At 45.7% G+C, this 16,806-nt stretch overlaps 1 protein-coding gene across 8 annotated transcripts in view; it reads right to left on the reverse strand.

Annotated features, from left to right (window-relative positions):
• Positions 1–16,806, reverse strand: part of Iqch (IQ motif containing H) — a 182,362-nt gene that overhangs the window by 158,366 nt on the left and 7,190 nt on the right. For 7 of the 8 annotated variants that reach the window (XR_013107660.1, XM_076925732.1, XM_076925733.1 and 4 more), the window contains exons 2-4: positions 14,363–14,485; positions 13,812–13,903; positions 3,968–4,079 (exon numbers count right to left, since the gene is read on the reverse strand). Coding sequence is in view for 6 of the 8 variants with exons in the window: in XM_076925732.1 (XP_076781847.1) it covers positions 3,968–4,079; positions 13,812–13,903; positions 14,363–14,485 (327 nt within the window). In the remaining 2 variants the exon portion in view is untranslated. Of the gene's footprint in view, positions 1–3,967; positions 4,080–13,811; positions 13,904–14,362; positions 14,492–16,806 lie in introns of those variants that run through there. The other variant, XM_076925734.1, reaches the window with a different exon arrangement.

Below are 16,806 nucleotides of genomic sequence, written 5' to 3' on the forward strand. Positions count from 1 at the left end.
ATGGGCACAGCTGGGGACACCACCCCTGTTTACTAACCCTTGCCACAGCCCTACAAGATGCATGCTGTCCTGACCCTACATTGGGCATGGAAGGAGCCAGGCCACAGAGGCAGCAAGTGACTTGCGAAGTGTAACTAGTAAGTGTTGGGGCCAGGACGAAAACCATGCAGTGCCCCATTCAGAGCCTGCTCTGGGTTCCAAGTGGTCTACAAACAGGTGACAGCCACAAACTGAAGTGTCCCTGCTTTAGAGGTGAAATAAGTGCAACAGGAAAACCTCCCCAGACCTTGGCTTTGATAAAGAGCAGGGAACGCCATCTGGGGACTCACGGGGCAAGCTGAGTATGAACTGAGATGTATTATATTCACAAGCACCGTTGACTCTATTAGGTGTGATAATGGCACTGCGAGTGGGAAAAAGCTCGTTTTAAAAATGCATGCTAAAAGCATTAAGAGGTGAAATGTCATTAGGTCTGTACTTTAAAACACTTCAGTAAAAATAGGTGAAGCAAAATGGTAAAGGTTAACAACTGTGAAATGTAAGCAGAGAAGGCGGCCATTCGTACTGTCTGTGTTAGTTATTATGCTGTGCCACGACCTGCACTGCTCTGGGGTTGACTTGACCAAGGCAATGAGGGAATAAAGGGATGACAGACACGCAGACATGAGGACAGAGAAACTGGAATCACCTTCGCTATGTGCTCTGGTGGAGATGCGCCGCCAGCGTCCCTGAAGCAGCGTGTTCGTTATATATCTGAGAGGAGGGGCAGCTTATTGCCACGTGGCTGCTGCAAAGCCTTGATTTTCTCCATCTCCATACACTACTCAGACTCTTGAACCAAGTTCAGAAGAGCGCATTGTGATCTGAGCGGAGCTTCTAGCTCTCAGCATACTCTGCTTATCAGACTGACATACTTGCTTCTCTTCCCACTCATGCCCTGCCGTGCCATCTTTTATTAATCCAGGCTCCTCTGCCTAGGAACTCACTTCACACACCCGTGTCTCCATATCATTCTGGCCATTCCCACTGAGTCTCTAGACCTCAGCTGTAGGGAGCTGTCTTTGAAATTGATTCCTCTTGCATCTGAGTCGGGAGCTCTTCAAACGTTCCAATAGAATTCTATACACTTTGTCCGCCAGTGTTTATCACTGAATTTTATTATTGTCTCCTCACTTATCTTCTTCACTGACATTATCTCTAGAAAAACAGGTACATGGCTGTATTACCGGCACCCAGCAGAGTGCTGAGCATGTAAGGGACCTCCAGAGACATCTGATAAAGAAGGTGATGGCACACAACCCTCTGCTTCTCAAACAGGGACACCCTGGCACTTAAGCGATGGACTGGTCTGACTATGATCCATGTCACACACAATCCTGGGGCACTGTGTTATTGAGAGCTCTTGGGGTGAGATACACTAGTTCTATATTGAAACAGAAACAAAGACATAATAAATGGCAATGAAGTTTTTCTTTCTTTTATATTTTGGATTTGTTTTTGAAACAGGGTCTCATGTAGCACAGGTTAGCCACAAACTTGCTACGCTATCCTAGGCTACCCTTGATCCCCTTGCCTCCAACTCCCAATACAAACATGTGGCATGCACCACACTTGCTGTTTGTTTTTTGGTTGGTTTGGTTGGTTTTGGCTTTAGTTAGTTAGTTTTCTTTATGAAGCTCAAGGTGGTCTCAAACTCTGCGGCTCAAGTGTTTCTCCCGCCCCAGCCTCCTGAGGAGCGGAGACCTCAGGCATGTGACACCATTTAGAGATAAAAAAACAAAACCAAAACCTCATATATCTATAAGACAAAAAATGACCACCAAAGATACATCTTATGTGCTTTAAGTTCTTCAAAACCAACTCTGAAGCCTACAAGGTCAGATTCTTTTGTTGTTATGGATATGCGACAGGAAAAATTCAGAAATATGCCATGTGTAAGTTAAACTGCTCTACCTCCCAGTTCCTTATTTTTTTTAACTACATATATTTCGAGAACAATTCTGTGATCATACTTTCATATAACAACTGTGAACAGATAAGATCTTTTATTTTTAACAATTCAAAATATAATGCTTCATCTGGGCCTGATGGTACTCAGTTAAAATACCAGCACTGGGAAGCCAACACATAGTGAGTTAGAGGCTAGCTTGGCTTGTATAGTGAGACCCTGTCCAAAATTATCACCATCATCCAGTTAAAATTTAAAAATCTATACCCAATCCAGATACTGCTTACCTGCTTATGTACACGTTCTGTTACTACAACTATTATGTATTGTACGGATTATTGCAAATGAAATAAACACCCGGAGGAACACACAGGCCAGGCAGGTTGGGAGTTAGCTTTGCCTCAGCATCTTCGTGTTACAGTTTTCATTCGTTACAATTGTAGTAAATATGCATTGTTGGTAAATTATGTATGGCCGACAAATTTAGAGAAAATGAATGAGTATTCCAGTAAGCAAGTCTGGAAACTTAACTTATCCACAGTATCTGTTATAATGGTCCATTTCTCTGTCAACTTAGAATCTCCATGGAAACACACCTGTGTCCATGAGGGTGTTTCTAGATATGTGAGTGGAAGAGGGAGGATCCGCCCTGACAGAGCTGGCAGCATCCTATGGGCTGGGATCTCAGACCGAATACAAAGGAGAGCCAAGCTGAGCTGCAGCACTCCTCTCTCTGCTTCCCGTGCAGACACGTGACCCCACATCCGGCTGCCGGGCCTTTCCCCCACGATGGGCTGTCCCTGTGACGGTGAGACAGTCAAGGCCCTTCCTTCCTTATAGTGTGTCACAGCAATAGGAAACACTGATAACACAAATAAGACTTCAGACTCCAGTTTTACTCAATAATATTATCATTGCTTCTGTACTTTTTCAAGAGGTCTCCTTCAAAGACGGAAAGACCAATACAGACTTTTTTTTTTCAAACTGTCAATTATGGTGTAAAGCTTAAGATGTTCATATTTTTAAAAGCTGAAGAAACAATTCTTAGTTGTGATCCTTAATTATAGTTGAGTAATTCCTAATTGTGGCAAGAAATCAAATTCCAAAAACAGCTACCCACTTTGGGGAGAGAATGTATTAAAAGAGCTGGGGTTTGCCTACTTTCAAAGGTGAAAGTTAGTAATCAAAGGTTGAGATCGCCCAGTTGGATTTCACAACTACTTAAAAGCGCAGACCTTACCACCAGGCAGGAGCCTACAGCTTTCCCAGAACTCCACAGGGCAGCCTCTCAGCTATCATTTTGTCAGTGATGCTGCTTCACTTCCTCTTCTTCCTCTTCCTCCTCCTCTTCCTCATCTTATTCCTCTTCTTCCTCATCCTCTTCCCCATCTTCTTCCTCTTCCTCCCCATCTTCTTCCTCTTCCTCCTCTTCCTCTTCCTCCTCTTCTTCCTCTTCTTTTTCTTCCTCTTCCTCCTCATCCTCTTCTTATAGTTTATTTTGTCATGTTTTTTTTTTTAATTGGGTCGTAGGCAGGTCTGTATGGCACTTTCTTAATTCGTGATCAATGGGGGAGGGTCCAGCCCACTGTGCGTGGGGCCGTCTCTGGGCTGGTGGTCCTGGGTTCTCTAAGAAAGCAGCTGAGCAAGCTGCATGGGGCAAACCAGTGAGCAGTGCTCCTCCACAGCCCCTGCGTCAGTTCCTGCCTTATGTTCCTGCCCCGTTTGAGTCCCTGTTCTGACTTCCTTTGGTGAGGAACAGCAATGTGGAAGTGTGAGCTGAATAAACCCTTCCCTCCCTGTCTCCCATCAAAAATACTAGAGATTAAATGCCACCTTTAAAAAAATCCCAAGCAGTTTCCTTGGGATATAATTTATATATCAGCAGACTCCCTTTTTGAACGTGTATACTCAGTCGTACTTAGTGAATTTACAGAGTTGTACACTGTATGGCCTCCCGTCCTCCTGGCGTCCATGAGGCTCCTGGCAGCTACTTCACTGCCTGGCTCTATGGGCTCCTACCTTCGCTCCTGTAAGGCCGCGTGGAAATGAATCTCTATGTGTTTGAGGTTGCCAAGGTTGAGAATCCATGGGGAAAATAAAGGATTTCTGGTCAATTACAGTTGGAATGGACCTAAGTAAGTAAACAGAAAGAGGGGTTAAATCTCCTGTGCTTCCCTAAAGGCCTCTCAAGTCATAATGCAAAACAACGCTCACTACTGAGACTGCCTGCTATTAGAAATATACAGCTGCTGATGCAGGGGACCAGAGCAACCTTGAGCAGTGCTGCTGCCTCTGTAAAGCCACAGCTGTCTGACTAAGCACAAGAACGCTTACGTCCGATGAGGACCCCAGAGCATGAGTAAAAAGCGCCAGCTCTGGCCCGCTTACACAGTGGTTAGACTATAAAGCATATCTTGATAGAGAAAACCATGCAGTGCTGTGTTTTGTTTAGTAAAATCAAATGATAGGCTAGCCAATGGTAAGTCGTTTCCTGACACTTCTGCTGTGTTAATAGCTGGAGAGATGAGTAGCAGAGCTGGGGAAAGCTTGTCCTGGCTAAGTAGTGGATTGCTGCAGAGTGACATGAAAACAAAGGAAAACTGTAAGAATGAGTTGAGAACTATACTTAAATGTTTACATGTAAATGCAGGTTCAATATCTATAACATGACCAACATAAGAAACAATGAATAGAATCCAGCCACCAATACAAGTTAATCTGCTGGTTTTACTATGATGCCCAATTTTGTATAATTATCATTAAAGAGCAACTTAGGACTTCTGGATTTTTCTCTAACATGTTAAAGACGTTGAATGTGGTCGTCTCCATCCTTACAATAAGCAAAAAGCAAACAAAACACCACTTCCTGAATCCACCAGAGGACTGCAATCACTGGGCAAAGAGCTGCCTTGAAAAAGCAAGTGGGTGTGACTCAAAGACTCAGAGGACTCAGGAGTCTAGGAGTAGACACAGCACTGCAGCCACAGGGGGGGGACCCTTAAACTCTGATGACAAATTGCTGGAAGCTCGTGGAGGAGAGACTCATAAATTAAAAGCTCACACTTAACATACCCCCTGAAATCCTCCTAGGTCTGCTCTTTGCTCACTTAGTAGTATTGAAAGCCAGCTCTCGAGAAAAAGTATTTTACCAAAGGTTTAGTCTGGCCTGGAGAAGTCTAGAGCTCAGGCCGCTTTAGTTTTCCTATCTCACCTAAGGTAAAAGTGGGCAGTGCTGAGAAAAACTTGTAGAGGCAATAGCCCCGGGACATAAACCCCACCAAAAGACCTGCCTATAGGAACACAGACAATTGTGTTGTATGTGTAGCTGTAAGTGTGTTTCCTAATAACTTCAGATGGAATCAAACAAAACACCGCACCCATATACAACGTAAAAAACAGATGCCTCTAGAAGGGTTACCAATCCACACTTGCAAGGCAAACGTGCCAAGTGCAGAGGTGAAAAGGGGTAAACAGGGCATAGCAGAATACCCAAGAGCTGCAGAACACCCGCAGATGGTGCAATGTCCACACAGTGATAAACCTGGACGAGGACAAAGGGACAGAACAGTGAGTAACAACAGCTGAGAAGTTTCTGGAATTAATGACAGCCCCAGGAATCTCAGAGAATGCCAGCCTGGAAAAAGACCCAAAATTTTAGTTAGGCATATCAGATTCAAATGACATAAAGACAAAGAGGAAAATCTTGTAAGAAAGAAAGAACACCTTACCATGAGGGAGGAACATATGTTAACCTGGGGTTGCAAAGTAGCAAAACCAGGTCCCAAACTGAAGGAGAAAGAAAGATGCAGATCACAGTTCAGACTGAAGCTCAAAAGCCAAAATCAAAGCTGAGACTGAGATCTGTCTCAAAAAAAAAAAATGTCCAAAGGAGATCCTTGAGAGGAGGAGAACGGTATGCCAGCCAGGGGCTCCCCAAGGCAGGGAGAACAGGCAGGCTTCACCATGCTCCTCACACGCTACAGCCCCGGCTGCCTTGACGCTTCTTTCTCCGTCTCAGCTAAGTTGATTTGGGGTGTGATGTCCACAGCTTCTCATTGGACTTGGTGTGGAGGGAGCACAGGAAAAAGAATCTCTGTCCTGCTCTGAGGGAGTCTCTTGGTGGATTGTTGTAAATTGTATGACATTATGACCTGGTCTAATATTATTTATTAAACATCTAAGTGCCCCTCATATAGACTGGCAAGTATCAACACTCACTCTTTCTCCTTTGTATGTATGTGTCACACACATGCACACACATGCGCGCGCGCACACGCGCGCGCACACACACACACACACACACACACATATACACACACACACACTGGGGTGGGGACAGGGACCAGAAAGAGCCTGAGACCAAAAGCTGTAGTTCTGAGATTTGTGTCCTGCACAGGACAGTGCAGAAACCCAAGATGCTTTGCTCATGAGTGACAGCAAACCTTCCTCATCTGCACACAGCATTGAGAGAAACCCCTTTTCTGCCCGCCCTGCTACTCATTTGTTCTCTTATTTACTTTCCCCGACCATGCTGGTCCAGATGGCAGTCACTCTGTGGTGTCATGAGTAGTGCACGGCCACTGAGAGCAGTGTGAGCAGGAAGTCTGACAGCATGTGCCACAGCCAGCACGGGGACCAGAGTGGATCATACAGGGCAGTTCAGACTGCTCAGACGAAAACAGCTACTACTGATAATGTCCTTATCTCTAGAAAGCCTTGCCCTACTCAGCCCCACTGATGACTTTGTGTAGCTACTGGCCATTTGTTCTACTCCACCATCAGATTTTCCCCTTGAGTACTAGTTGCTTACAAGGAAAACCACATTTGTGAAGAGCAAGCTATGAAGTAGGAGGAGGACACCAGATGGCAGCCATTTATTCTGGACTGCAGTGTAGGCCTCACCACTGGCCATCTCTATGATTTACGCCTCAGTTTCTTCATGGGGAAAATAGATTTAAAGAAAGAAAATATCAGGTTTTTATACTTAAAGAAAGTCCTTGGGACTGGGGAGGTGTCTCAGTAGGTCAAGGTACTTGATGCGCTGTGGGTGCAGAGACAGGAGGATCATTGAAGCTCACTGGCTGCCTGCCTAGCTCCAGGGTTAGTAAGAGACCCTCTCAAGGGAGCAAGGCAGAGAGTGACAGAACAGGACACCTGAAGTCTTCTTCTGGCTTATGGACACATACATGTGCATACACTACACACGTATGTATATACAGCTCTACAGGCACATGAAGAAACCATTAAAGCAAGTCCATTTCAACCTGTCAAGTGTGGAATTGCTGACAGCGATGGAGACCACGGTACGCAGAGTGGACAACTGTGGTGCGCTTGACAGGGGTGCCAAGTTCACAGTGCCCTCTTCCCTCTTCTCTGGAGTCTCAAGCAAAGGAAAAGCTCACAGGCCTCAGCAAGGCTGACTCTCAGGTACTCACAGGGGCTGTGCTTCTCGGGCAAAGGAGCAGAGAGGCCTCAGTGCTTGCTGTTTGCCACCCCCCCCCCCTTCAGAGGGGCCCTTTCCCATTTTCCCTCTTTCCCCAGGACATTTGCTGCAGCCTTACGTTTAAGAGACACTGGGGATTCCTGCCAGCCTCACCACAAGGTCCTAGCACTGGTTTAGAGGCTTCTGTTAGCCCTTCATAGCCACAGGCAACAGGAAATTTAGGACCAGGCTCTTCATCATTCAGAGGCTGACTGACCCTTCATGCGACCAAATGAGTGCATGCTCACTCCAGGGACTGGTACCTCCCACCTCTGACTGGGAGTCAGCCACAGAGAATCACAAACCTGTTTGAGAACCATGACCAGGCAAGAGTTAAGATGATACCAGTATGTATAAGAAAAACATAAGAATTATAGTTACATAAGAAAACAGATCAGGAATTAATGTGTACAACTGCCCTAGTTTGCTTTTGTGTCACTGTGATAACTTAGGGGAGGAAAGGGTCTCTCTCTTTCAGGTAACAGGCCCTCACTGAGGAAATTTGGGACAGGAGATAGAACTGAAAGCAGAGACCATGAAGGAACACTGTGTACTGGATAGCATCCTCCTTCTGCATCTTGCTCAGCCACTCTCCTTATGAAACCTGAGACCATGTGCCTGGGGTGGCCATCACGCACATGGGGCCAGGCCCTCCCACATCAATCAGCAATTGAGACAATTCCCCACAGACATGAGCAGAGGCCAATCTGATCCTATCAATGTCTCTCAATTGCCCCAAGAGACTGTCATGAACAGAGCTGGTTCTGAGTCTGGTGTGGTCTGCCGACAATGACACACAAACAGGCTGCAAAGCCCAGAATTCCTAAAAGAACTATACTGAGTACTTTCCTAGCATTTGACTTTGATCTATCTCATTATATCTTGAGCTACATCCAACTTCAGCACCATACGCTCACAGGTAGGATCATGGGAACTGTATGCTCACAGGTAGGATCACGGGCACCGTATGCTCACAGGTAGGATCATGGGAACCGTATGCTCACAGGTAGGATCACGGGCACCATATGCTCACAGGTAGGATCACGGGCACCATACGCTCACAGGTAGGATCACGGGCACCATACGCTCACAGGTAGGATCACGGGCACCATACGCTCACAGGTAGGATCACAGGAACGTACGCTCACAGGTAGGATCACAGAAACTGTAAGCTCACAGGTAGGATCACGGGATGCTCGCTTATAGGGATCCTAGAGGCCTGGAAGGCTTCCTACCTTCCCGAGAGGAACACAAATGATTATACAATTGTACAGAAGAAGAAAGAGACATCCAGGGACCACATGTGGATGCCAACTCCATGTCCTGGTCCACAGCTTCTTCTGCTCTTCTAGACCCTACTAAGGGACAGGACATTCCTTGGCAAGAGAAGAGGACCAGATAAGAGGTGTCTTCCCAGAAATGTTGTTTTATTCCATTTGCTACTTAGTTCTTTCTGGCCCACAAACAACCCCCACCCTTTTATCTGAGACAAGGGACAAAGAGACAGCGCTAGATGGCATTGCTCACCCATGGATTATTTACCTATAGCTGATAACTGTTAGCCTTCCTCTCTGAGGCTTATCAGATAGATGTCTGTGTGTTTGAGGCCCTGGCATGCATTCCGCCTACCTACTACTGGCCTTGCTGTCATCTGAGCTGGCCTCCAGTGCACTGTCTGTTGTGATTTCAAACTAAGACTCAATAGCCATGATGGGAGAGTAACTCTGTATGTTTTCTTCTCCAAAAACTCTTCTTTATTTTTCTCTACAGATTCTTTGTTTTCAAAGAATAAGTAGACCAGCCAATCTGCCAGTCATAATTTAACCTATTTAAGAGTGACAGTTCTAGATGTAAAAATTCAGACTACAAATGAAGGCCTGAAAGATGGCTCAGTGGATAAAGGCACTTGTCACCAAGCCTGATGACCTAAACTTGATTCCCACAATTTACACAGTGACAGGTGAGAAGTGCATCCTTCAGGTTGTCCTCAGACTTCCACATATGGTGTGGCACACATGCACACACACACACACACACACACACATACACAGAGAGAGAGACACACACAAACACATGCATGCATACACAAATAAATAAATGTTTTTAAAATATCTTTTTTTAAAAAAAGGTTAAAAATATCTGACAACTAGAGTTTCACCAGTGTGAGCTAGGACATTTTATCTCATTGACCTGTGTAATTCATTTGTTGTTTTTAAATTTTAATCAGATTTACAAGGATTTCTTTTAAAAATGTAAACAGACTATTACAAACATCATTACACTATTCAATAGCATTAGATTGTCAGACGATTGGGTTGTCTGAGAGTTCCTGTAGAACTCTCAGCCGTGTGATCTGATGCAACTTACTCAGTCTTAGATCTTTGTCTATAAAATGGGAGGATGACCTACCCTGTGTGATTGTAGAGCTGATTTAGAAACAGCACACACTGGGTGCTTTGTGAAGCCTTTTGCACTAGCCACACGTGTGTCCTGCTGCTGGCTCTGTTTTTTCCAAGTCCTTTTCACAGTCAGCATGTAGCCTGGTCTGTTCATTTAACCTTGGCTTCTCATCTCAACTTCAGCACTGGCCATACAACCCAGTGTCTCTTGCATCATCTCCCCCAAACCCAGTCTCCTCTGCAGTAACAATCTCCAAGTTCAGCTTTGGTTGCGGACACAGCAGACATGGCATCCCACTGTGCACCTCCAGCTGGAAGGCTGGCAAGTGGAGTCACTGTAAGGGATGAGCACCCTTGCTCACCGGGGAGGGGAGGTGTTTGTCAGGCTGTTTCCCATACCGACTCTAGAGAGAAGAATTAATATACTTGGGCTGAGATTTTTGAGCTCAGTATTTCAGAGGTCTCCAGACAGTCTATAGACTGTGACAAAAGTCATGGAATCCCTCATTTGTACAGAATGGACTCATCACAAATTCACAAAATCAAAAATTCCAGATAAAGTATTTCAGCCCAGAAAAAGATGGAACAATATTGTGGGGGCCTCCAGGACCCATAAACTGCACACTGTTGCAAGTGTCAGAAGTATAAACGATGTCTCTGTATTGTGGGAAAGACACAATGAACTATTTGGACTAGAAAAGCACCCACCCTTCAAACTCACAAGAATATCCCTCCAGTGAATGACAACTGAGAGTAGTTAAATAAACTCTTGACACACATCCAGCCCTTGAAACTGCCACAAGATCTCCCACAGAAGACAGTGTTGGGAGCCGACTTTAGTAGAAAGCGGCTAGATCAACTTTGCAGCCATCTGGAACCATATACCCTGATGAAAGACTTGGTTGTCAAAAGCCTATAACAGCTGAAGCACACTCTGATAAATATATTGTTTATCCCACATAGCTTGTTTTGCTGTTTAGTGACCTCAGCTGTATGGTGCACGTGGTAAAGTGTTTTCACCTGTGTTCTCCTGCTTGTGTATAAAAATACCTCAGAATTCCCTTCAATAGGAGAGACTTGAGAAAATAGAGAAGAGACTTGATCACACCCTGTCTTCTTGTCTCCATTCTTCCTGTCTCCTGCCCCAAGAGCCCCACTCTCTCTCTTGACCAGAGCACTTAGCACCAAAGTGTTGAGGCAGAGTGTGGGCCTCAACAAGACAGCATGTCTGCCACCTGCCTCAAGGGCACAGGGGAGCTTCAGTGGCATCTGAGGCCCGCAGAGTAGGGAGCTGAGTCCTGACACCATACAGTCTCAGACCACAAATGCAGCTACTGAAAAGAGGCTGCTTTCATTAAAATGAACATTAAACTGAACTTTAAATCCAGTTGTTCTCACTGACAAGAAAGAAAAGGAGGAGGAGGAGGAAGAAGAAGAGAAAGAGGAAAAAGAGGATGAGGAGGAAGACGGGGGAAGGAGGAAGACCTGGCTCTTTGTTCTGTAAGTGGATTTCACTTTGCTAATATTTTAGATCCACACAACTCCTCTACCTTCTCGGTGGCCCAGACCCACGTCTTGGGACCATTCTGAGTCTTTCTCATCTTACCTCTCTCTAATCTCAAGTGCACTGGAGGTCTGTCCAAATGCTTCCAATGTAAGCTGTGTTACAAGGACAGGTCTGTGGCTGACTGACATAGCTCCCTTATCTAAAGCATGCTTAGGAAACAGCAGCTGTGCAATACATGCTTGCTGCATAAACAAGAGACAGAGAAGCCACAAGATGACTGTGTGGGTAACTGCTGGTGGTCCAACTGCTGACCTTACTATGCTGTTTGTCCCAGCTGTTGTCTACAGTGTTTCCAGAGTCATCTTTACAAAAAACCACTTCCACTGAGTCACAAACTGTCACAAAACCCATCAGTGCTTCCCCATTTCTAAGAAAATGAGTTTAGACTTCACTCTTGCCTAGTCTGCCCCCTGCTCTCCCCACCGCACCCCTGCCCAGCAAGCTGATGTGTCTCCCTGCTGAATAGACCTTCAGTGGTCACTCTCTATGTGGCTTTCATCTGTGCTATGCTATTCTCCCAGAAAAGGCTCCCCCTTCTCTCAGTAGGCCTAAGTGGTGAACTACTCTACCCCAGACTCTCTACAATAGCCCCGAGTAAGCTCTGCACACTCCAATCTGCTGTACTTGAGTCTCTGTTTAACCAGGTGCTGTTGCACACTGATTTTCACCAAGCTGGACTCTGCTCCAAATGTAGATGCTTTTAAATCCCACATAGCACTGGCCAGTGCTACCCCGGTATACAAGTTCCTATAAGCCTCCATAACACGAATTAGATGTGGGCTGATGGGACAGTCTCGCTCAGGACAAAAAGCAGAATAGGCTTTAGATTCAAACACCCAGACTTAAGTGCAGATTTAGGGTGTCAGTGTATTGTTACAGCAAAGAATTATGGGTGAAGCCAGATATGGTTGCTCACCCTTGAAATCCAATACTAGGGGGTCTGAGGCGGGAGGATTACCGTCATTGAAGCCATTCTGATGGTGACAACATATTCCTGTACCATGTTGTCCACCAATTGGCCAGCCCCAGGCCCGTTCTGCTTCCAGAGGCTCCCAGATGGAATAAATTTTCTTCTATTCCTCAGGATGAGAGCCCCATAGTTACATGTCGATGATGGGCCCAGAGGGCAAATGGAGACTGTGTGCCTGAGGGTGGAAGTAGAACCACATCCATCTCTCCTGAGGCTGCCTTCCCAGCTCCATGCCAAGTCTTAAAGGGGACTGTTCCAGCCAGCACTCAGCCTGGGAGAGACCCTGCAGCGGAGGCTCTTAGCAAGACCATGCCTATCTGTATTCCCGACAACAAGCTGTGAGGTAATACTCTTTGGTGGTCTAAGATATTAACTCTGGATAATCTGCTATAAAACAGTAGTAACTACCACACTGGTGGTGAGGATGAAATCGGTGAACATGGAGTAACCCGAGAGGGCAGAAGCTGGGGAAACGTGGGGAGGACAAGGGTGATAGGTACCTGTGCCACCACCTTCAGGGACAGGGACAAGGGGAGAGCGGTGTCAACCCACTGTTCAGCACTGGGACTTGGCTCTGTCAACACTGCTCCGTGTCACCCTGCAGTTTAGAATACTCACTCTACTGCTCACTGTTGGTCACGTGTGCCAGGTCCACACGCAAAGACAAAGAAGAGCCACAGAGACTTCAGACCAACTACCAAGCTTCATCTATATTCCCTTATTAGGAGCCCATGGCCAGGCAAGACAACTTCTTCTCAGCTTAGTCTGAATTCAATAAATCGTCTCTTAGGGTATATTACATAATGGGTGTTTCACTCAAACTATATTAATTTTTGTTTTGCTTACCATGGATACCAAAACTACTTTTAAGATTTATTTTATATGTATGTGTTTGTATGGGTATGTGTGTGTGTTTGGGTATATGTGTATTTGTGTGTATTTGAGTGCACGCAGAGGCATGCATTCTATGCACTGTGTGTATTAGGGGATAGAGGTGTGCCTGTAGAGGCCAGAAGGGGGTATCAAATCTCCTGGAGCTGGCGTCACAGGAAGATCTGAACCATCCACTGTGGCATCTAGGGACTAAACCCAGCTCCCCTAGAAGGGCAGCGTGCACTCTTAGGCTCTGGTCCATCTCTCCGGTTCCCAGATGACTTTAGTAGTAAAACATATGGAAGCACAGAGCTGTAAACAAAGTACCACGTGATCTAGACATTGTACAAAACAACCCATTTTCACTGAAATGTTTCCCTGGAGAATTTTAACTATTTCTCACCAAAAAAGCAATACAATCTAGGAACCCAGGCAATGCCTTGCTGGCAAGCAGTAGGCTTGAAAGTAGCCTGCCACCCTGAATCCCAAATTCTGACACTAACTTCAGGCATTTTGCCTAAGAGATGAAGGTTCTTGGTGTTGCTTACTTTGGACTCTAATGTTTTACTTACCATTTGGAAGTGATGGGCGAATCTAAGCTTTTATTCACAGGGGCCATTAACACCTCCTGGTTTACAACACCTAGATACTTCTCGATGTGAATCTGTTACAGAAAAGTCAAACCTTAGGCCTTCATGATGAAGCAAGATACTTAGCTAATTTATGTCATTTCATTAGGTCGATGCTGTGATTGTGTGATTAAGCACCCCAAGTGTTACGTTATATGCCTAAGACAGCATTAGGCATCACAAGGCCAAATCACTTCAAATGTCCCCAAAATTATAATAAACAACTGGGCACCACAGCTTAACTGCCCTGCAGCCCTCAACACAACTGAGGCTGCACCGAAGTCAGTAAAGGGCTTGGCTGTGTGATCTGACCCAGCAACTCCAACATGGAGTAAGGTCTTTCCTCTACCCAAGCTTCCAGCAGCAGTCTGAGGAAACGTCTGGTGGCCACCCTAAACCCAGCTCTGCTAAGGAACTGCATAGAGACTTGTGTGAACCGCCAATCCCTTTCCCTCTTTTCAGTATTTTACTTTAATGTCCGAAGCTTTACTGACCTTTAACCCCATTTCAGTTCTCTGGATTGCTGTCTCAAGATGTTGGATGTCTAGAGGGTCTTTTTTCTCCTCAGATGAGAATTGTATTAATTTGTCCTTTAACTGATGAAGGTCCTCATGAACCTGAATGCAAAAAAAATTTTTTATATATCTAATATAGATATTATACACACATACACATTGTCTATCTATTGCAAGTTTTTGTCGTTGGTTTTTTGAGACATGCTTTTATGCAGTCTGGGCTAGCCTTAGATTTTTTGATAAGTAGCAAAGGATAACCTTGAACCTCCTTATACAGCTATTTCCACCTGTAGAAACTGGCATTACAGGTGTGCACCACACACTGGCTTTTATGCAGTGCTGGAGATCGAATCCAGGGCTTGGCAAGCACTCTGACAACTGGGCCACATCCCCAGCCCGGTAGCTATTGACTGAGCAGGCCTACAGTGGGCTTGCTCATAGGCAGGACACAGGTGGCTTTACGGTAGTCATTGAAAAGGGCTACCTCTATGGTTTAAGGACAGTCTGGATTAAGAAGATTATTGTCTCAGAGTTTGAACAAGAAGGTTTCCATAGCATTTGTTTTGTGCTGCTACTAGAAACAGATACAAGACTGAAGTGCAGCCTGGACGACTCCTGCTCTCTCAGGTGGGAAAGCTGGCGGACAGAGATGGCAAGTCTGAGTCAGACACTGCTTTCTACAGACCAGTTAGGGTTAAAAACAAACATACAAACAGGGAACTTCCAGCAAAGAAAGGGCTCTCGAGAAAGTGTACCTTTCAAAGGCATAACAAATGTGCCTTCAGGGCGGGGTAGCTGGGTCTCCCTCTCAGCTGGCTCTACCACACACCACTCAGAGGTACATGTGCCTTTGAGTTTGTTTTGCTTAGGAAGAAATGGGAAGAATCCACAAGGGAAAGAGGGCAGCATGTGCCATTGCTCTAACGTGCCCCTCCTCCAGCGTGTGTCCTCCTCAGAAAAGGTGAACAGGCTTCTGTCTGGCACCCTTCGGATCAAACGGACAAGGGAGCACTGACTCCCTGAGTGCAAGTTAGAAACCAAACCAGATAAATGCAGATGGCACTGGTTATCTCGTGGGCTGCTGCCACAGGGAAAACCCTTTGTTAGGCAAATACGTAACCCAGACACCTGTTTCAGAGACAGGGGCATCAACAGCAATCTGCAGACGGGCTGCTCAAGGCACTTTGAAATGTCTACCTGTACTCTGCTAGGAGAACTGGCCTCACATTGGTCCAGCCTACTGTTTACTTGGGGATGTTCCCATGGAACCAAGCACCATATTCAAGAGGCAGAATTTGCATCTTTTCACTGATGGGCATTAAAGTCTGCCAGACACATTTGATTATTTGTACTCTGCTCAAATCCTTACACAGAGCCTCCAGGGCTCACAGACTGATACCTGGACACACTCCCTGCTTGCCTGTAGGGACCAGTGATGAAGAGGTGTGTCTTCTGATTCTTTTGTCCAAATCACTGCTGCAACCTGACTGACCATCTACTGTGTGCAGTGTAAGGGGCAGTTCAAAGGTCCATACATTTTGGTTCCTCCTAGGAGTGAACTGGCTCTCTCCTCCCTGTGTGCAGCTCCATGGACCTTTCTGGATAATGTCTTTCAGCTGTGTGAGGAAGTGAAACTGAGTTGGATTACTCACTAGGGTACCAAAGGTTTTAGTTTTCCTCCATCCTCCCCTTGTGTGGACAACACTCCTTCATAGAGCTGTGAGAGAACATGTAAGAGGCCCGAAGAACGCAATCAATGGCAGCTGCACACGGCCCCAGCCCTAACTCTTAGCATTCAATTTCCATGTATATTATTCAAAATTTCAGCACCTCCTCTAGTTCCTTTGCCACAGCAGAATCATTTCCCTACTCTTTGGAATTAGTAAATGAACGCGAGGTAATGGGCATAAAAATAAAACCGTTCAGACCTCGATGCCAGATGCACGTGAGCTGGAACCCTGCCTGACCTTGGAAAAGGTCCAGAGGCTTCTACAGGCGCAGTGTCCTCCCTGGAAAACTACTTCAGAGTGCGAGTCAGAAATGATGTGTGATGCGTTTTGTACAGGCTAGTCACAGAGGAGGCTGTGGCGCCTCTGCTGTGCACTGAAAGCCCTAGCACAGCTCACTGTATGTAACGAGCTGATTCTCCACTGTATCACTCAACAGAGTTGCTCCCGTCATCTTTCTCAAGAGCATCCTCTGGTTCTTGCCAGGTGATTCTGTCCTCCCCTCTTAAGAAGTCCCTGTTTGTGTGACTGCATTAGAGATGAGCACTGTGGGAAATGCGACACCAGACCTGGCAGGAAATGGGGCTAAATTCTATGTTTCTATTCTTTCTTCAGCTACATCCAGTCTCCCATACCGAGATTTTACAGGTCACCCATTGTCCTTATGGACATCAAAAACATTACTTACTGCATATT

Source organism: Arvicanthis niloticus, chromosome 26, assembly GCF_011762505.2.
Source record: "Arvicanthis niloticus isolate mArvNil1 chromosome 26, mArvNil1.pat.X, whole genome shotgun sequence".
NCBI classification, from domain to species: domain Eukaryota; kingdom Metazoa; phylum Chordata; class Mammalia; order Rodentia; family Muridae; genus Arvicanthis; species Arvicanthis niloticus.